The sequence below is a fragment of the Mya arenaria genome, chromosome 6, assembly GCF_026914265.1.
Source record: "Mya arenaria isolate MELC-2E11 chromosome 6, ASM2691426v1".
NCBI classification, from domain to species: Eukaryota; Metazoa; Mollusca; class Bivalvia; order Myida; family Myidae; genus Mya; species Mya arenaria.
The window spans coordinates 11,218,760-11,240,483 of NC_069127.1; the positions used below are offsets into that span (position 1 = coordinate 11,218,760).

The window sequence follows — 21,724 nt, forward strand, 5'->3', positions numbered from 1 at the left end:
AAAATTATTCGACAAATTGCGTACCGAATAACCTTAATAGTTTCATTGTACCACTCTATTAAGTCCAGAGTACTACTCAAAAACCCCACGACAAACCCCTACCCAAAGTGGGAGATTCAGAGAATTTCGGTGTAAATATGATATTGCCAAACCTTCAATGTACTTCAGGAATTAGACTTCTAACTGTCAAAACTAGTTCTCTGATAGTAATTACAGATTTTTTTTGTTGTCAATCGGAAGTGAAATGATTACTTTTATTATATTTAAGGCCACACAAACTGGTTAATGAGGGTTCACCATTCACCTGTATTTGTCTTAAATGTATATGTTTGTACATAATGATTGTTTTGGGCCGATGGCCATGATCAAATAAATGATTTGAATTGCATTTAATTGATGTGTGCCGAAAATAAAATTATTTATTTTTCGCAATGAAAGTATTGTAAAAGAAGTTTTAGAATATATGAATAAATATGACAATAGTACAGAAATAACATCATGATAAGGAATGTTTCATTGTTTGTTTTTCCTTTATGATTTAAAATGATATTCTATTTGTAAATGTGGATGAGATCTCGGCGAATGGGTAGATTTAATTTAACACCGGTTTAACATGAAGGTCGGCAAGAGAAAGGTGGGCAGTGTCACTGCTATTTAACGACTTTGCCGGAGATGGACTTAAGGTTACGCTTCTGTGGTGGCCGTGTCAGTCCTGACATTTTGTCATTTTAAATCTATGTTTATGTATGTCTATGTTAATATCTGTTTATGTATGTACGAAAATACGCGCGACCCCAGCTCATATACGCACGTCATACACAATGCACATGCGTGTTCAAATCCCCTTTCAATCACTTCGCAATATGTGCTTGGTCTGATGGCTAAGTGTGGAACTTTAGGTAATGGCCATCATGTGTATATTGATATTTCTACACATCTCCAGAACTGTTTGATGAACTTGAGGCACATGGCACCTACTCTTGTGGAACATTACGGGCAAACAGACGCGGTGTACCGAAAGCTGTCCAGCAAAAGCGTAAGCTTGCCGAGTATGAGTGCGTCTACCGCAAGAATGGTGCCACTACAGCATTGAGATTCCACGAGAAGCGAGATGTCACTATGCTGACAAATATTCATCCCCTACAAATGAGTGTGTTGTGGAAGACCAGGTATGGGACTCGTGAGCATGTGAAGAAGCCTACATGTATTGTTGAGTACTGTAAGCACATGGGTGGGGTAGATTTGTTTGGCCAGTACAACCAGAACAACTACATGGCCCGCGAAGTGGTGGCGCAAACTCTTTTTTCATATTATGAACATTTATTTGGTAAATTCATTCAGACTATATGAGAGGTTTACCATAAACCAGCCAAAGAAGGACCATGAGAGCTTCCGCCAGTCAGTCTTCGAATCCTTGATTGAAGAAGGCGGTGGTCCCAGAGGACAATCGGTCAGACGCGGGCGCCCTGTCCATGGTGAGAAGCCTTCACGATTGACAGGAAGACACTTCTCTGACTTCATCCCTGCTAAAGCTGGGGCAAAGAGAGCCAAGCCCCTCAGAGACTGTGTGGCTTGTAATGTCAAGGTAGAGAACAGGGTTGGTTTCAAGCGACAACAGACATCTTTCTGGTGCCCTGACTGTAAAGTGGCATTGTGCAATCCACGCTGCTTTCAAGTGTATCATTCCGTTCAGGACTATAAAAATGTTCTGATTCAGTGACTTTGTTTGGCAATAACGAATGAAAAAAAGATGTGTACAAGGTGTGACTGTGAATGGAAATCTGAACAGTAGAACTGTGTATAAATGTTTTTGTATGTATTGAAAATTTCGAAGGTATAATATGCCATTTGTGTAACATTGTTTACATTATTTATTTATTTACGTAAATATTTATTTATTTATGTAATTAGTTTGTTATATACTTGTAAAAGAACATTTGAATCTATTAGAACTTCTAAAAAACTGAATGCAGTGATTTGTGTTATGCCTGAAATTTCGGCAAGATTTTTAAGCTCACATGTAATTAGTTTAATTGTAATTTCATACAGTAAGTAGTGAATTTTTACCAAAATGTTGTTCTGTACTGTTATACATTGTTTATTTAATGTATTTTTAAACATTTTAGTGAAAAATAAATGTGAATTGTGTATTTGTTATTATTTACTTACCTTGATTACAATAATCTTACCTATACAGGTGCAAATTATTATCAAGTAAGAACTATCATTGAAAAGTTCAAACATTGAGGATGTATTTGCATATCACTTTTATGTGTCTAGCACATATAATAAAGGATTTACAGACATTATTGTAACTAGGGTATCCAGCTATTGTTTTAGCTCAATTAATCCAGCAGAGACAGATTATCAGTATATCATATATATAGCGGCTTAAGGGTTAATACGTGACAAAATCGGCAAGGTATGCATACATGTAACAACAAAGGCAAATAAGCTTCTTTAAGTAAGTAACTGCATATTCTGCACAGGCTATTCTTATAAACAGTTGAAATGTTATATCCATAATTTTTATGTCAGTATAAATGTTCGTTAATGTTTAAGAGCTCTGTAAGCAGTCTGGATGCCATTCATCGCAAGTAGCGTGGCAATTTGGGTACACTGGTGGAATTAAAAGTCCTCTTCTTGCTTTATCTTTTTTTCAGATTTTAAGTCACACGTAAGGATGTGTCGGAGTCGAGCCCTAATACAACCATTTAAGGGCGTGGGCAAAATTTATAAGCTCAGCACCACCAATAACAAGCACAACAACAACAACAACAACAACAATGGCGACAACAACAACGACAACAGCAACAATAACAACAACATCACCAACGTAAATGTTTAAAAAAAGATAATGCTATCTCAACGTTGTGTTTGATCATATCAACCCATTTCCCCCGTACCAAACACTTTAAAATGATGAAGTTTCGCATAACAGGGATATAAAAACATATCTCTTCAATTTGTTAAAGTTTATATAGTGACAGTTACTTATTCTTTTACAGTGTACTGCTAGAATACAATCGTTTCTTTCTGTGATGGACTGAACACCGAAAAAAGGAATACTATTAAATATGACAAGCCCACAAAATATATTTTGTTAACGTCACGTCATTCCTAAAATAACACCATTAAGTGTTCATCAGGCTAACTGCGACCTAACTATTGTAACCGCATAACTCTTATAAGATGTCGACCTGAAAACTCTATTTTTGAAGAAATTTTTCGATGTAACCGATGTAACCAGTTGTAACCAATGTAACAGCGTAACCCGCTATTTCAGATAGAAAAAACACTTTTTCAAACTTTTCAAAAACTTTGCTGTAACTCATTGTAACTAATGTAACTGCATAACTCTGATCATATGTCGACCTTAAAACTCTATTTTTGATGTTAAACTTTCAATATTTTCAATGTAACCGATGTAACCGGTTGTAACCAATGTAACCGCGTAACCCACTATTTGAGATAGAAAAAAAAAAACTTTATCAAACTTTTCAAAAACTTTGCTGTAACTCATTGTAACTAATGCAACCGCATAACTCTAATCATATGTTGACCTCGATTTTTTATGAAAATTTTCGATGTAACCGATGTAACCAGTTGTAACCAATGTAACAGCGTAACTCTCGATTTCAGATAGAAAAAAAAAACATTTTCAAACTTTTCAAAAACTGTGCTGTAACTCATTGTAACTAATGTAACCGTATAACTCTAATGATATGTCGACCTGAAAACTCGATTTTTGATGAAAATTTTCGATATAACCTATGTAACCAGTTGTAACCAATGTTACCGAGTAACCCGATAATAGAAAAAAACACTTTTTCAAACTTTTCAAAAACTGTGCTGTAAGTCATTGTAACTAATGTAATTGCATAACTCTGATCATATGTCGACCTGAAAACTCGATTTCTGATGTTGAACTCTGCAAATTTTCGATGTAACCGGTTGTAACCAATGTAACCGCGTAACCCGATATTTCATATAGAAAAATAAACTTTTTCAAATTTTTCAAAAACTTTGCTGTATTTCATTGTAACTAATGTAACCGTATAACTATGATCATATGTCGTCCAGAAAACTCGAAACTCTGATCATATGTCGACCTGAAAACTAGATTTTTTGTGGTTGAACTTTGACTTTGTGTTCATTGTATATAATATGTTCTATTTATTTGCCTGTAACTCATGTAACTATAACGTGAGAAGGGTAACAAAATTCGAAGCTCTCATTTTGGGGCCGATCTTGGGCGCTACGTGCGTGTTAGTAGATCATGAACATATTCATACGTTTATGTAATTCAAAAGCGTTTGTGTTTTATTTTATCTTTAGTCTTTTAGAATACCTAAGTCGTTTTTATTTACTTATTGATTGGACAGCATGTACACATGATTTTACATGTACTTATGAATATTATGTACATAATTGATGTTCGCTTAAACTGAATTACATTCTTTATAAAGATATTAAACTTATTTTATGTCTTTTGGTACGCGACTTATTTCTAACATACTAGCATACACGTTCATACTCGGACATCATAACAAAATTCATACACAGCATAAAACATAATTTATAGTTACATCGTTCATAAAACACATTAAAGTAGATCAAAGACCAGCGGCTTGAATAGAGAGGGATAGGCAGGAAAAATGCATGTTTATTTAAAGTATAAAGCAATCCCCACACCCAAGGACTGCAGTATGGCAAACCTGAGCGAGTACCTTTAAAGCTTAAAGAGTACTCGCTCATGCGTTTGGACCAAAAATCAGTTTCCCCGGTAATACATCTGAAAATACTTATTTTATCATTTTTACCGCAGAAAAATACAGTCATAGTAAAAAATAGTAGTTTGGTTTAAGTGGGATGCAACCCATGTCGGTAAATGTTACAAAGTATAGTCGCCTAAACCACGAGGCCAACGGGACTTTTACTTAAGTTGTAGATATTTTGACCTCGTAGCAATATATTGATTACATCGCGTGATATTGTCAGTCAATCAATCACACAACAACAAAGCTGAAATTAAGTGATTATAAGCGTTGTTAATGCTAATAAAAATTGATTTCTTTAAAGACAGTATTTGAGCAAGCATCAACATTTGTTGAAGGGTTCCAGATTTTAACACTCCTACTGATTTATCATACAAAAAGTGCATTTTACAAAAAACTTCATTCAAAAAGTACATTTTACAACAATCATACAAAAAAGTGCGTTTTACAAATAAAACTTCATACAAAAAAGTGCGTTTTACAAAAAACTTCATACAAAATGTCCATTTTACAACAATCATACAAAAAAAGTGCATTTTACAAAAAAACATTCATACAAAAAAGTGCGTTTTACAAAAAATTGATACAAAAAGTCCATTTTACAACAATCATACAAAAAAGTCCATTTTACAAGAAACTTCATACAAAAAGTGCATTTTACAAAAACATCATACAAAAAAGTGCATTTTACAAAAACTTTATACAATAAGTGCATTTTTACAAAAATATAAGCGAGTACCTTTAAGGTCCTATGTAACATAACCCGGGTAACATCTGTTAACATTGGGTAACATCGACATATATCGCCACTCGCCCTAACAGATCATGACGAACATCGGACGCATTCGGCTCGGAAGTATTGTATCGGATGCTGTTTGTTTTTGGTTACGGGAGGTATTTCTCCGATATTCATTGGACATTAACGGAATTTCTGCACCATAGTTTTTGAAAACACGATTACATTTTTCAAAAATATTCTTTTGAAATAAATTGACACGATACGGACACGCTGGGAGTTGATTACGATCCATCTAACAAACTTAGCGAATACATTAAAAAATAGATTATTTGAGAAATCTACGAAAAAAATTATTCTAATTTTAAAATAAACTCCTGTCAACAACCTACATGTACTGGAAAGTATTGTTGTGTGTGTGTGTGTGTGTGTGCGTGTGCGTGTGCGTGTGTATGCGCGTGCGATGCGCATGCGTGCGTGCGTCCGTGCGAGCGTGTGTATTAATAGATCATTAACATTTCATACGTTCATGTGATTTAAAAGCTACTGTGTTTTATTTTATCTTTAGTCTTTTAAAATGCCTAAGTCGTTTTTATTTACTAAATGTTAAGACAGCATGTACATTTATTTTGCATGTACTTATGAATGTTATGTACATAATTGATGTTCTCCTTAGCTTAATTACTTTTCTTATAAAAATATTAAACTTATTTTATGTCATTTGGTACACGACTTATTTCTAACGTACTAGCATACACGTTCATACTTATGGAGCCTATTCGTTGCCAAAAGTCCAGACGTGTAATTCCCACAATGTGCTTCTTAATCGTACTAAATATCTCTTACATTTGTCAATGTAGACGTGCTATTTGTTGTTTCTATTCTTCAGTTGTTCCGTATTGATTTGTCATTTGTCATTATAGTAGTCAAAATGTATATTTGTCAGATCGACCCTGTATAAACTCACTAAAACATAGATCGTATAACTTGCCTTTAACAATATGATGATGTAATTTAGAAAGCCGAATCATGCATATGTAAAACTGCAATCCTACAGTCGACATTCGCATTCGTAAAATGAACATTTGCAGTCCAACAAGTCCAGGTTTATATCAATGTTCCTGAATGGGTTTTTAATCACCATATTATTTAGTCAATTGGGGACAAAAAATCACCATATTATTTAGTCAATTGCAGTTGGGTGTATATGAGCTGGGCTCACGGACCCAGATTTATACTGCCATTGTCAGTTTTTTTACTTATATACACAAGCAGGCAAAAATTGTTCATTTATTTTATTTACAAGTGGACCATGGGCGGGTTGTTCAGTGGGGGGAGCTGTAGGGCCTGTGTCCCCCCAGTTGGCCCGCAAGTAAACTTAAAGGTTATTTTTTGTCAATATTTCTCAGAAAAAAAAGTACTTAATTACGCTATAATGCACCAATTCAGACTAAAAATATTTGATATATTCTAGGGGAGTACCCCTTAACCCCACTTCCCACATTTTAAACATATTAATGTCATGCCCACTCGAGGGATCATGTCCAAAAATTTGTGCCCTTAAGTAACGCCCCTCTAACGCAAGTCCCTGTTCAAAACCTGCTCCAGCAAACCCACGAAACATTTGATGGACATCATAATGATATCCACCTAGTTTTGTCTTATATTATACCTTTACTATCTTAATAAGCATGTATGGTGTAAACGTGCAATTTCAATACATCATTGAAACAAAATATCCATGTGGATGGAAGAACAGCCCTCCAACCCACTTGTGTCCCCCAGTTATGAATTACGGGATCTGCCACTGTGAACCATAACAATCAAGTGGGGGATTTCAAGAACATGAAAAAATAGATAGCGTGAGTCTTAGATTAGAAAAACAAATGCGCGATTTTTCCCTTCCAAAAGGGCTAGGTCCGCTTCACCTAAATGTGAAAAAAGCCCTGACTGTTGAGTGTGGGTGTGGTATAAAAGCTAGCAACAAGTAATAATTGTTTATTAGCAATAAATTGACTTCATCATTAAAATAGTTTATTAATTACCTATAAAATGATAGTCGTTACAGTATATTGTACGAGTTATATGAACTTGTAATCTTAGTGTATTTTATCCATACAGTTCCAGCTACCAGGTAAGAAACCTCTGGGGCATCTTAGTGAATAATTTCCACTTAATGAAAATTTAGATTTTTTTCTTCGTAAATTTTAAATTATCTAATATTACTTGCAATCTTAAACATTGCAAAAATGCAAGAAAGTGTCCTCTAATGGTTGAATTAAATAGTGTTTATAGTAATTTAAAGCTGCACTTTCACATATTGACAGCTTCGACAACCTTTTTTGTCCCAGACTCGGCTGATTTTGGCAGCAATGCTTTCTATACAAATAATAAGATTACTCACAATAGAACAGATCTAAATTGTTTGGAAAACTGCTGACATTTTTCATTTTTCTTAAAATGTTACTGTAGTATCACTTTTAGCCATAAAACATCAATTTGCGAACGTAAAACTGAAAAACTGTATCTGATCTTTTGTCAGCAGTCTTATACCACTGGTATCCAGACATTTACGCAAAAATTGGCTAATTCCAAAACAAAAAAAAATAAAAATAGTTGTCAACACGGCCAATCTGTGAGAGTGCAGCTTTAAAAGAAAAATAAGACAATGGGACTTTTCATTTTTGAAGTATAATTTAAGCTAATGGCTTACATTGTGTTGTGTTTGAGTCAAGTATCATTTTGCATACATCTCATGTCATGTCATATGTGCGTATTAATTACTATTATATAGACAAAACATGTTGTGATATCATATATTATTTTATTCGACATGAAATAATTTATAATCCATCCTGTTTCCAAATCATAGTCCATAGTGTCATAATATAGATGATTCGTTATGTCCATAATAAGATTCGCAATGTCTATGGTCCATAGTATATATAATTGGTTTAAATAGAGCCGAGTGATAGCGGTAATTTCCGAAAGACGTAAGGAGGAGTTAAGACATGGTTAAGGCGGGGTTAAGACATGGTTAAGGCGGAGCTATCTATAAATAAAATTAAATTCATCTCATGTTCAACTACGAATGAAAAGTTACCAACATACAATGTATTTTGTAGAACTACGAACTGCAATCTGTCTTCTACACACCGCAATGTAAAACCTGGCATGTGACTTTCACAGAATGACGTGTGTTTTAACATACACAACTTTATAAACACGACTGGATCGTCTGATGAATTGATGCAACGAGAATAAAACTCCAATCGGTACAATGAAAAATGAAAATGCAGAGTAAAATGTAAACATACAACCGATGAGTTGGCGGTTGTAAAATGTAAATTGTTAATCATCAATGATACAAACCTAAAATACACACATACACGTCTGGACTTTTGGCAACGAATAGCCTCCATACATACTCGGGAAATTTTACGAAATGCACAATTTCAAAGTAAACATGTAAAGAAAAGGTGTGCCTGGATTGGGGTTCGAACCCACGACCGCCGGGAGTCACTTAAAACGTATTTGCTTGGTGTAGGTCTTGCCTTCGGACTCCACACATTTTGATCAGCTCAAGTTCGTTCATACCCCGATAATGACAGCAGCCCCGCAATTCATTCCTTAAATAATGAATAATTATATTAAACTTCAATATAATAACAAAATTAAGACCTAAATACAGTTCAAAATCCGGACACCCTCTTCGCATGATATATTTGTAGTCCAAATATACAAAATGTATATGACACAGTTACCCAACAGCTTTAGTGATATCGTTAAACAGGTGAATTTAACAAATCACGACACATGGCCACATTCTATTTTACTGATGCAAAGCACATAATTTTTAATCAGGAATATGCGGAGTAATTGTCTATTAAGATTGATATTCATATCGGTATCCAGATAACGTTTGAAGTTCTAAATAAACAACAACCGGTGTCCGCGTTTGCTTTTGCCGTCGGCTTTATTTACAGTTGCTTTAACCTGCAATAAAATATCATGTATACAAGCGCATGCTTCAAGTACATGTAAACTTTTATCGCAATTTTACAGTATATTTGCACTGAATACAAATGCATATCAATATCCTAATGGCATTTCAAACTATCGATTTGAAATCTGTCGTTAATAAAAGTTAGGACAAGTGTGACGCTTTGCCATTGGACAAGTGAGACGCTTTGCCATTAGACAAGTGTGACGCTTTGCCATTGGACAAGTGTGACGCTTTGCCATTGGACAAGTGAGACGCTTTGCCATTAGACAAGTGTGACGCTTTGCCATTGGACAAGTGTGACGCTTTGCCATCGGACAAGTGTGACGCTTTGCCATCGGACAAGTGTGACGCTTTGCCATCGCAACTCGGCTGAACTCACCAGTGAAATCTTCAGTGACCGTTTCAAGGTGTTAGTCCAATTACTTCTTTATAAACGATATCTTGATATTCCTGTAAACTAAAACTAATATTAAACGACTTACACTGTACTCTTGTGTGACAGAACAAGATCACGTGTACAGTGTGTGTACACCACGTGAAAAATTGCGTCATAAATGCTACGTCCGAAGGCAACAATTTGCTTCGAATGAAGTCTTTAAACAAAGATAACTTTACTATTTCTTCACCATTTTAATTAAAACATAGCGCAGTCTACGCCGCTTACGGAGCCTCGCCATCGGTCTTTTTCCAGAGTTTGATTGAGAGTTTAGTTTCTTAAAACACTTCAACAAACCATTTCTCAATACGGCCGTCTGACGGAGCACTGTCGAAACATTATTTTGGAAACAGGTTTGTCGAAGTGTTTGATGAAACTAATCACCTAATCAAACTCCGGTATAAAACGAAGGCGGGGCTTTTTAAGCGGCATAGACTGTTCTTTATTTCATTTGAAATGATGAAGTAAAAGAAAAGTTATCTTTGTTATAAGTCTTCATTTAAAGCAAAATATTGCCGTCCGACGTAGCATATATGACGTAATTTGTCACGTGGTATACACACACTGGTGGGGTGCTTCGCTTGTCCTTCTAGTCTCCATCGTATTATTGGAGTGGCTATCTTGAATATAAACAGGACGGAAAACTATATATATATCTGTGTGTTGATGCAATATTGTTTAATTTTAATGCAAACAACAAGTGATTGTATTTTTTTTATTAATTACTGACTGGCCACGAAATTCCACTGTTTAAAAAGCGGCCAGATATCGCTATTTTGTATCTGTACCTAAATGATATTTTTTTTTATTTTTCAATCATTAAGTAAAATAAGTTAAATAGAGAATACTAGGTTAGTGCCGTGGATGGAGGAAGTTTATCTGGCAGGGCGGAGGAATTTATAGGGTGAGCCGAAGGCCCCTTGTTATTGGACCGATTTGTATGCAAGTGACAGGATTAAAAGGATTATACATTAAAATTAAATACAAAAAGAATTAAACTACATTAAAACATCTATTACAACACACTTTCACAGCAACTTTAAAGCGCCAAGGTCATATGATCATACTATGGAGCAATTTATACAGGACTTCAACAGGACATCGTTATCACTTTAAATATAAAAATCAGGACGTAATAAGGAATTCAATTAGATAATGTTCAGGTCTGGTGGTTTTTATCAAAAAAATAATGGAGCGCGGGTTTTCTCGGCTTTAACGCTTTAACTGTTTCCTTATTCAGAAATGAATACGTATCAGATAGAGTTTAGCCTATTCCTAAGCTTAACAAAACTTGCACGAGAGCAAAAAACTTCAAAAAAGAATTTTATCTTATCCTTTCAAAAACAAATCATAAATACCTCCCTGGCCTGGCGTTCTTTATCTTTCCTCAAGTGTTATTGAGCGTTCCGCAACCAGGGCCATTTTATCACCTCGTAACTTCCTCGTTATCATGTTATTCAGACATCGAGCATCGATTTTAAACGAAATATCCGTTTACTTAACACTGATCTTGCCCAGCGATAAATAATAACTTATCATTCGAAAGCTTTTATTTTATTTTATTTTGAAATTCGCAAAATTCCCCTCACAGCTGATTTCAAGTTTCAAAGTCAGAGCTATACGGAGATTACGTACGTGGTTTAATTAATAAAGGGAAATGATCAACATAATTTGCGCTGTTTCATCAACCAATCAGATCGTCTGATGCAAAATGGAGTATATATGTTGTTGTTGTAAAAAAATCAAAACATAATCAAACTTCATGTACGAGGTAATATGTTGAGGAAATTACTTGAGTATTCAATAAAGCTGAAAAAATGGCCTGTGGTAGGATTACATCCATTACAATGTGATAATATAGAGACACTTACAAGGGCATACTGTTCAGAAAAAATCTTTCACATTCAAATGTTGATCAAGTAGATCCGGTTTTTAACCTCGTGTGCAGCCTGATTTAAAAAAAAATACAATACATTCAGCTTCTAAATTTATCAATATGGAAGGTAGCCAATAGTCTGATAATGTATGACACTGATTTGATTCACTGCCATGCGTTAATAAAAATAAGACTGTAATGATGGCAAGGCACTTCCAAATTGGTGTAATTTGCCCTGTATACCATCTATACAAAAACTCACCATCGAATATGACCACCTCTTTGTTGTTTTTCTGGTATGTTTCAACAATTCCTCCATCATTATTATGCTGGCTACTGCTTTGTTTTTATTATATTTCACCTAACATACTTAAAAACGTTGTTGTATTTTCAGAGGTAAATCAGCGTTTAGACGAGACCTTTTTGTATACATAGATTGCCAATAGCTGTTTAAACATTGTTGCCACGTTAATGAATTCTGCTTTTTTTCGGTGTGTTCTGCTTAATGTCCGACATAGTTTTCACATTAATTCTTTGCATTGGAGCAAGCTTGTTTTCCTCAGGTTAATCTGAGCCATTACTTCTTGAGTTGATGACTTAAGACACATCATAGGTTTAAGAATACAATATTTGATCCCACATGTCAAACAACAATTTGATATTGTCAAACATTAATGTTTGTCTAGTTGTGTAATATGCCGTGCATTTCTCATGCTTGTATTTTTATATTTTGTCATATATTTTTTTTAAACAGAAATAAATGAGACCGCTAAATGTATGACAATCAGTTGATAAAACGTTGAATTATCAGCGCGATAAAACATTTCAAAGGTGACTTCCTAATCATTACAGCTCTCTATTCATCGAACATGGATTTTGTTAACTAATGCCCCACGATGGTGCTGCGATGTACTAGATTTACGTCTGTTTTTGTGTTTTTGATGGTCTGTGCCTCCCTGGTCAGTGTTATAAATGTAAGGCAATTGGGCGTCTCCCTCAAAACGAAACTCCGTGTTGCAAAACTCTCATTCGGTGCGGCTTCCGGTCTGAACAGTGAGAAACCAACGTGTGATTTCAGAAGCCGAAACGACAACACAGGACGCATTTGCAGTGACAAAACGCCAAACGTTATCAGGGAATTAACGTATAAATTAAGAGGAAACGGTTCTTTAGACTTTTGTCAGGCTGTTCCAGATTCACTTGGTAAGACGAGTTAATTAATCCAAAAATTCACATGACATTATTATTATGTATGGTATTTAATTAATGGACTCATTGGAAATATAATTTAATTATGGCATATGTTTGTTTACTTTGAATGATATCAAATAGTCTGTATGAAAAACTGAATAATTTGTTTTATAGCCCCTTCAGTAAAGTCAAGCTTATTGTGACTGGGTTTTTTTTAATATAGTTTTACTTATGACTTGAGTTTTAACGTTTGGGGTGCCTATTATCACGTAGACGAAAATTGCGAGATAAGCTTTGTATATTTTGCTACACATAACAGTTTGTATGACATCTTATTCAAATTCAGACGTTATTTGTTATCTCCTAAAACAACCCTTTGCATATTTAACATATTTCGGTTAAGCTATGTAAAGACGCGGTGACCTTGTGCCTTGTGATAGAGTTCATAATATGTACAACCTAGTATGTCAAGGGGGAGAACGTAATTTCGTTAACTACTTTGGGAGTTGTCATCACGGAAGCGCTTTTTCATCGGCGACATGCTAGCATTTTCTGTTCTTGTATTGACGCATTTCTTTGTCACTGCGGTCTTGTGTGATTTTCTGTATAACATGAGGATCATTTGCCTTCTGGATCGGGCCATGGTGAAGTTCAAGTCCGTTCCTGAAGTGAAAAAGTTGTTGACTTTATAAATGAAACACATAACATACCAAACCGAAAGACTCGTGATCATTAGCGATTCCTAGAGTTAAAAATTTATCCCCTCAAGGCTTAACAATTGTGCAGAAGTCTGTTTGCATTTTACCAAAATGTGGGTAATGTGGTTACAATATACAAAATGGGGGTTAAGGAACAAAACATCGGCTAGGAAAACTTTTCCGTCGAGTAATTACCATGAAGTTTGAAAAATAGGAATATATTATACATGAACGCACAGTTACAACATGCACAGATATGCCATATATGCCGCGAAAATACGAAATATTGTGGATAAAATCAACACGTTTATATGTAAACATTGCCTCTTAAGCCACAATCTGTTCAATAACTTTTTTATCTTTACATCTATAATACCGAAATAAAATGTCGATGGAAGAATATTTTTTTCGACACATACTGGACGCATACATTTTTCAAAATTTAAAGAAAAATTACAATTACCAGGCAAAATTTAGTACCTGAATCGGTACTTTTCATTCTCAAACCGCCAATTTGTTTGCCGTGAAACATTTTTCTCACCTAATGCTTGCATAAAATGAGATTACGTCCTCTCCCTTGGTATGTAATTCTTTGAGCCTTTTGCGGACCTAATACTCGTTCGATTACTATACAATTGGCATCATCATCTTCAGTATCATCATCATCAGCAGCAGCAGCAGCACAAAAATGCAAATATATTTCTTATAATAGTACCAACACTCGAAATGGCACAGCTTTGATCGTAAACTTAATTCTACTTCTCATGTCCGTTTTTCTTTCGTGAAATCAGTAAAGTAGCACTCAAATACATTCAAACACGTACGAAATCAAACGCATATATATATATATATATATATATATATATATATATATATATATATATATATATATATATATATATATATGCTACAGATTAGATTCAAATAATGTCATACATTGGAATTTATGGGTAAGGCGCAAACTCAATACAAACACAAACATGAGCTCGATACTTTTAGTCGAAAAAGTTTACACATGCTACATATACAATTGTGAAGATGTTTAAATGACCACAAGAATAGCTTTAATTGGGTAAAACATTTTTTATTGAAACAAATGTTGGTTTTTCGTTTTAGAAGGAAGACTTAACATTTCCCTTGAGGCAAAACTACAATCTACGTCGCCCCCAGTACTCCAGGATGTGTCGCCAAGTGGCGCATGGAGTCCGAAGAGTTGCGTTGCTAGGCAACGGATAGCAATCATCATACCTTTTCGCGACAGGCAGAAACATTTGGACATTTTAGTATACAATCTTGTTCCGGTATTGAAACGACAAAAAGTGGCCTTCCGAATATTTGTGGTAGAGCAGGTAATTTCCTATGTATATGGATTGTATTCCGATAAGGAAATACAACCATTTACAAATGAACATGTACAACAACAATATTTTACCTTTGTCAAGACGTCTGGCTCAAGCGGAATCTCGAACATATGAATATTATTAAATTGGTCTGATTATCATCAGGACGAAATAACATTAATACAAATTTATTAAGCAATTTGCAACCACTGACGTGCCGCACCTCTTATCACTGCTATATATGTATATATGAGGTACAAAATAATTTTATCTAGTATATGCAAACATATTTTTGGAAGGATGATGTACATTCAACTAATTAAAGAAATATATTGTCAGTTTGGCAACAAAACCTTCAACAAAGGTCGGCTTATAAACATCGGGTTTATGGAAGCGCGGAAGCACGGTGAGTTTGACTGCTTTATCTTCCACGACGTCGATCTTATACCGGAAGACGACAGGAATATGTACACGTGCTCTGCGAATCCTCGTCATATGTCCCCGGCCGTGGATGTCTTGCGTTATAAGTGAGTTGTATAGGAATGGTGATTGCAGCTGTTTGTATTGGTTACCAGTGCATTGAGGCTTACAGAGTCAACAGCTCTGCAGACGCCATCATTTTTCCGCTCTACACATTCGGCTGGGCTGGTTACTGACTAAATTATGGTCTTGAGCTTGTTTCTGTAGTTTTTCACATAATGTGCGCAAGGCTTTGTACAAATATATATTCGTTCATATACTTTTTTTGTAGAAAGCAATTAATTACAATCTTTGAAGTGTTTTTTGCAAACGTCTTATATTGATGATACTCTTGCTTAAGAAATATAAACTTGGATATGCTGTCAATCATCGTCAAATAATTTAAAAACTTTTATCATGAGCGTCATGTAAAAACATGATACAAGTTTTGCTTAAGGTGAAGTGATAACCTGATAAGCGCGGGTATAATAATTTCCTTCAGATATCAACCAGGAAGTTTTTTTAATTTTCTTATTATCCTTATTGCCCTTTTCAATTCATTAAAGAAGAAACATTCTTTAACAGAACCTCTTGGTGACGTCATTGCTTTGCTGCACTCCGAATGTATTGCTGCACTATTGGTGACGTCATTGCATTGCTGCACTCCGAATGCATTGCTGCACTATTGGTGACGTCATTGCATTGCTGCACTCCGAGTGCATTGCTGCACTATTGGTGACGTCATTGCATTGCTGCACTCCGATTGCACAAGTAGGACGCCATATGGCCAATAGTTATCGTTTTTTAGAGCTTCCTTTTTCAGCCGTTAACACATTATTCTCCTCAATCTCAGCAACCACAGGTTATAACCACGTGAGATTTATTTTCGAATCAGGTAGTCTGCTTGAGGGGTTGTTGTTTTGTATTGATGATACTCTTGCTATCTTGTTTAACAATTCTAGATAAACAACATACCAATTATTTATATATATATATGGCGTTTGCCCATTGCCACTAAACCGGGTTTATGTTTAAATTTTTTGCTACTGAGAATGTTTCGGTAGGTTTTTGCATATATAATAAGTGCATGCAAGATATCATCGTAAAAATATAATAATAAAGTTGCCGTACAATAAAAAAGTAGTCCAAAATGATATAATTATCCCTTTTAAATAATTTGCCAGCTTCTTACGTAGGCAATCCAAGTATGTGCAATGCGATTCAACAAACATTTAAGAGTAGTTCTATATTTGTATAGGCATACACAGTTATGAAATGTCTTGTTCGGCAAAAAGCTGTATTCTTCTGAAATCAACATAATTATGATGAATTGAATCAGACAAAAATGCGCATCTTCCTAGTTATCAGTAAATAGTGTTTGAATAGCGGTCTCTTTACAGAGGTAGAATATTATTAAATAAATCGGCTAAACTACAGATGTCTTAGAAAAGCCAAATTATTGACACTATTAATAATTGTCCAGGCCATGTTTTTCATGTTTTAATTTTGTTTCAGATTGCCGTACATGGCGCTGGTGGGAGGGGTGCTCAGCATCAAGGCAGAACATTTTTTCAAGATCAACGGATATTCGAACCTTTACTGGGGCTGGGGCGCTGAGGATGATGATATGTTTTACAGGTAATCAGGCCTGATTATGAGATTTGAAATTTACAAATGTATAAATTACGCATGAAAATAACTGCAGAAATAGAGCAACCGGTTTCACAGAATTTAAAAAATATATTCACGGAAATGGATCTTTCGTAGAGCAAAGCTACATTTACCTAAAGTATAAAGTTCGCAGTCACGGTCAAATTGTTCTTAGTCATAGTTCAGTCAATGGTAGGTGCAATATGCCATTTAAATTTTAATATTCTTTGCCATATTTACCAATAACAAGGCAACATTCTCCTACTTGAATTGATCGTGTAAGATCGGCTAATAATAATTTGATTCAGTGTTATGTTTAAATAAATAAATAAAGTTATGCACCTTTTCTGGCATGAAGTCAAGAATTAGAAGAATATAATCTCTAGTAGAAAACATGGTGCTACTGATAATGACTATCTGGTTCGAAATAATTGTTTTGAATTAAGTAATTTCTGCAAAATTGTAAAACTAGTACATATATAAAATATATTGTTTAGTGGTTTTACATCTTTATTTTAAGATGTAATTGTACTTTTCTAGACTGTCAGCCTCGAAGATAAGTGTTTTACGCCCCCCTTTCAACATTGGACGATATAAAATGATAAAACACGACAAAAACGATGTTTCCACAGTCAGGTTAGCAACCATATACTTACTTGGTCGAAGAACCAAATGAATACAAGGACATGCGCAGTGGCATATCATGTTACCAAGATGCATACAGAGCAGAGACCAGAATACAACATATATCAACATTTATACAAACTTTCGTTATCAGTAAATCGTTGTGAGTTACCGCCTTTGCACAGACAGTGAAAACTGTTTTAAACATAACTTGGAGGGGTCGAACTAGTTGAAGAGACCAAAATTGTTTATATCTATATTCCTTTTTAATTCACGCATAACAACGGTATTTTTGTTGTAAATCCATTAAAGTTCAATTGCAATTAACAGTAGTATGTCCGTTACTTCAAATCCACCTTTCAAGCAATAAAGGTTGTGGCAATTTAGTTTATTCTCAGTGTCGTTGGCTTTTAAATAAAAACTGAACGTTTTATATAATTGTTCGCAAAATATTTATTATTACGTACACTCCATTTCTAGTGGGTTCATGACGTTTTTCAGTATAAAATAATGAATCCATCTTTTTCAACAATTTCAAGCCTTTAATAAGGACAAAATGTTGTTAAGGAAATGTTCAGCAAACGTTGAGTAGTATATAATGCATCTACATAATGCCTTTATATATAATTGTTCTATAAAAATTCACTCTGATAAACTTTTATTCCAGATTGCACTTTTTGAAAACAGCGAAAACACGTTACTTAAAAGAGGGTCTCAATACTTTGGAGTACAAATTGGTTGAAACCCGGCTTGAGAAGTTGTATACACGCATAATAGCGAATGTGGGTGATCCTCCGAAAAATCAGACTGAATATCCTAAAGCGAATGTGGGTGATCCGCCGAAGAATCAGACCGAACATCCAAAAGCGAATGTGGATGATCCGCCGAAGAATCAGACTGAATATCCTAAAGCGAATGTGGGTGATCCCCCGAAAAATCAGACCGAACATCCAAAAGCGAATGTGGATGATCCGCCGAAGAATCAGACTGAATATCCAAAAGCGAATGTGGGTGATCCGCCGAAGAAAGAGACTGAATATCCAAAAGAGACTGTGGGTGATCCGCCGAAGAAACAAACTGAATATCCAAAAGCGAATGTGGGTGATCCGCCGAAGAATCAGACTGAATATCCAAAAGCGAATGTGGGTGATCCGCCAAAGAACTAGACTGAATATCCAAAAGCGAATATGGGTGATACGCCTAGGAATCAGACTGAATATCCCATTGCGGTTATGGGTGATCCGCCAAGAATCAGACTGAATATTCAAAAGCAGGTGTTGGTGATCCGCTGAAGAAACAGACTGAACATCTATAATCGGATGAGGGTTATCAACCGAAGAATCAGACTATCCATTTTTATAACATAAGGCGTCCTAGGCGGTGTGTTGGAACATAGCAATTATCTCTGTTCGCTACCTGCACTCAGTTAAGAATAAAGTTGTCTTCCCTCGAATTATTCATTGTGTTGAACGAACACTAATGCACAGAGTACTATGTACAATTTCCGGGCAAGTAGAAAATTAACTACAAAAGCTACGGCTAGCCACTAAGAGACTGTTTCAAGGTTGAAACATCAGTTTAAAAAGCATGGGAGCCTTATCATCTCTAATCTCCACAGCTAGAGACCGTCATTTATGGGTTACCTTAATTAAAGATTTTCTTATTGTTGATGAACAAAGCAATATAACATTAGCTGCACGCCAGCTACTTGAGGTTTGGCATTGAGGGGAAAAGACATGACAATTGTTTGTTTTATTGTGCCGAACCCACTGTAACGGGGAAGATTAGCTAGTAAATGTAACGTTTTGTCCTTCGATTTATCCGAATGTTACACGTTGCCAAATATCATAGCATGTAATGATATTCCATGCAACAAATATGATAATTGCACACCTGCCAATGTCAGGGTATTTGCACATTTATATAAAGTTTTTCAGTCTGATGAACATGCTCATATACCACTTTTAGTAGTTAGAGATATTATTGTTGTCCATTTTGGTTTAGACCAAATCGTAGATCCACATAGAGCACCGTTTTCACAACGATAAAGCTTAGACTCGGCTGTCATTGTTGGTCTTTATTTCGGCGACACAACCAAGTGAATGTTAACATGACTTATTTAATGGCAAATGGTTAAGCATCTTTGTTTATGCCCTGTGATTATATTTACGCAGTTGTCTAAAAATTAGGTTTTATGTATGATCTAGTGTTTTTGAAATATCCTGATGATAATAAGCGTTCATGATCTGTCGGTGATTTTGATTTTCGGAGATTATGGAAGAGCGCATGCAAAGACGATATAAGGGGAAATGGGTTGCTCTCTTACCCTTCAGACAAACCAAAAGAGAGATTCCAACTAGTCATGAGAACAAATTTTCAGTGATACCATTACGTGTTTTACTCCAATAAACCAAGTAAATGTCCTTGGCGTTCAGTTGTTATATAGCGATTATCCCGATTCGCTGCCTCCATGTTTCAATGTGGAAAACATTCCATAGGAAAGTATGATGAATATGTTACAACATTGTATGATCTATTTTATGCATATTGTGACAAGGGTCAGGTTATATTTATGGGCGATTTTAATGGCAAAATTAGTGCACATACCCTACATAACAGGGACAGACGGTTGCTCAGATTTGTTCATGATTGTAATTTGTGGGCTTGCAATTTACTGAACAATTGCAAAGGGTGTAACAACACATTTGTTTCATATGACGGACGGTATACATCTACATTAGACAATATTTTTGTTCAACATGAAATGCTTGACTGTATTGTTCACTGTGAGATTGCAGATGATTGATGCTTGAATGTTTCTAGGCACAGGCCTATTTTATGTTGTTTGAAAATCATAGTTAATTCCCCATTACATGTTTAGAATAATGGCGAGCGTGAAAACTGTATTAACTAGAAAAAGGTCCGCTCAGAGCATGTTGAACGGTATACATCATCACTAGAAAGTTATGTAGACTCGGTATACATGTATAATGGTAAAGTTACTAATGAGGACATTGATACTTTGTATGGCCGTTTATGTGAAAAATTAATTGCATGCTCAGATAAGGCCATTCCAAAGAAAAAGTTTAAGGCACATTTGAGACCGTACTGGTCAAATGAACTTTCAAATCTCCATAATGCAATGTCGGGTGCGCGTGATCGATGGTGTCGGCTGGTAGGCCTCGTGATGCCAACTGTGATGAGTACGTTTACTATAAGGCAGCCAAAGCTCTATTAGGAGGAGACATAGGCGGGTAGTCAATGAGTACATTATGATGCTTGATAAAAATCTAGAACTAGCTGCTGAAACTGATAATGTTCGATTTTGAAAAACAGTAAACTCAAGGAAAAAACAGTCCCAATCTAAGATAGGATGCGGTTTGAAATTCGGGGATAAGATATGCTTTAGCAGAGAAGAAAATGTTGAAGAGTGGGAATTGTACTTCAAAGACCTTTATTCACCAACCAAATCAACCGGTTTTGATAAAGTATGGAAAAGAACAGTAGAGCGCTCTTTGGAACAGATATTTAATGATATTTCACTCGATTCTTGTGTAATAGTCTCGCCTGAGGTAGTGGCATCATCAGTAAAATCCCTCCCTCGAGGTAAAGCCTGTGTGCCAGACAGGATCACACATGAACATTTGTTATTTGCAAACTACATTGTATCCCCGTGCCTTGCACATATATTTACTAGTATGCTGAGGTCCGGACATATACCAAATAAAATAAAACGGGGAGACATAATAACTTTACATAAGGGAGGCAACAAAAGTAGAGATAACCCAAATAGCTATCGCGCGATCACTTAATCTTCAACGGTGCTCAAGGTATATGAGATGGTGTTGCTGGACAGATGCAAAGAGAAAATAATCTTTGCTCTTCACATACGGCAGGGTGGATTTCAACAACAACTTGGCTTTTTGATGA

At 35.4% G+C, this 21,724-nt stretch overlaps 1 protein-coding gene across 1 annotated transcript; it reads left to right on the plus strand.

Moving 5' to 3' along the window:
* The first annotated feature begins 12,686 nt into the window (after positions 1–12,686).
* LOC128237557 (beta-1,4-N-acetylgalactosaminyltransferase bre-4-like) lies at positions 12,687–18,960 on the plus strand. The gene is made up of 6 exons (XM_052953149.1): positions 12,687–13,035; positions 14,838–15,070; positions 15,401–15,588; positions 17,036–17,158; positions 17,711–17,806; positions 18,462–18,960. Exons 1-6 carry the CDS (start codon positions 12,729–12,731, stop codon positions 18,958–18,960), a joined length of 1,446 nt encoding a protein of 481 aa, XP_052809109.1. The 5' UTR covers positions 12,687–12,728.
* The last annotated feature ends 2,764 nt before the right edge of the window (positions 18,961–21,724 follow it).

Excerpts from the sequence above, each read along its gene's own strand:
- LOC128237557 (XM_052953149.1), top strand. The coding sequence starts at position 12,729 with ATGGTGCTGCGATGTACTAGATTTACGTCTGTTTTTGTGTTTTTGATG. Across the intron at positions 13,036-14,837 it reads GGCTGTTCCAGATTCACTTG|AAGGAAGACTTAACATTTCC; the intron begins GTAAGACGAGTT and ends TTTTCGTTTTAG. Across the intron at positions 17,807-18,461 it reads AACGATGTTTCCACAGTCAG|ATTGCACTTTTTGAAAACAG; the intron begins GTTAGCAACCAT and ends CTTTTATTCCAG.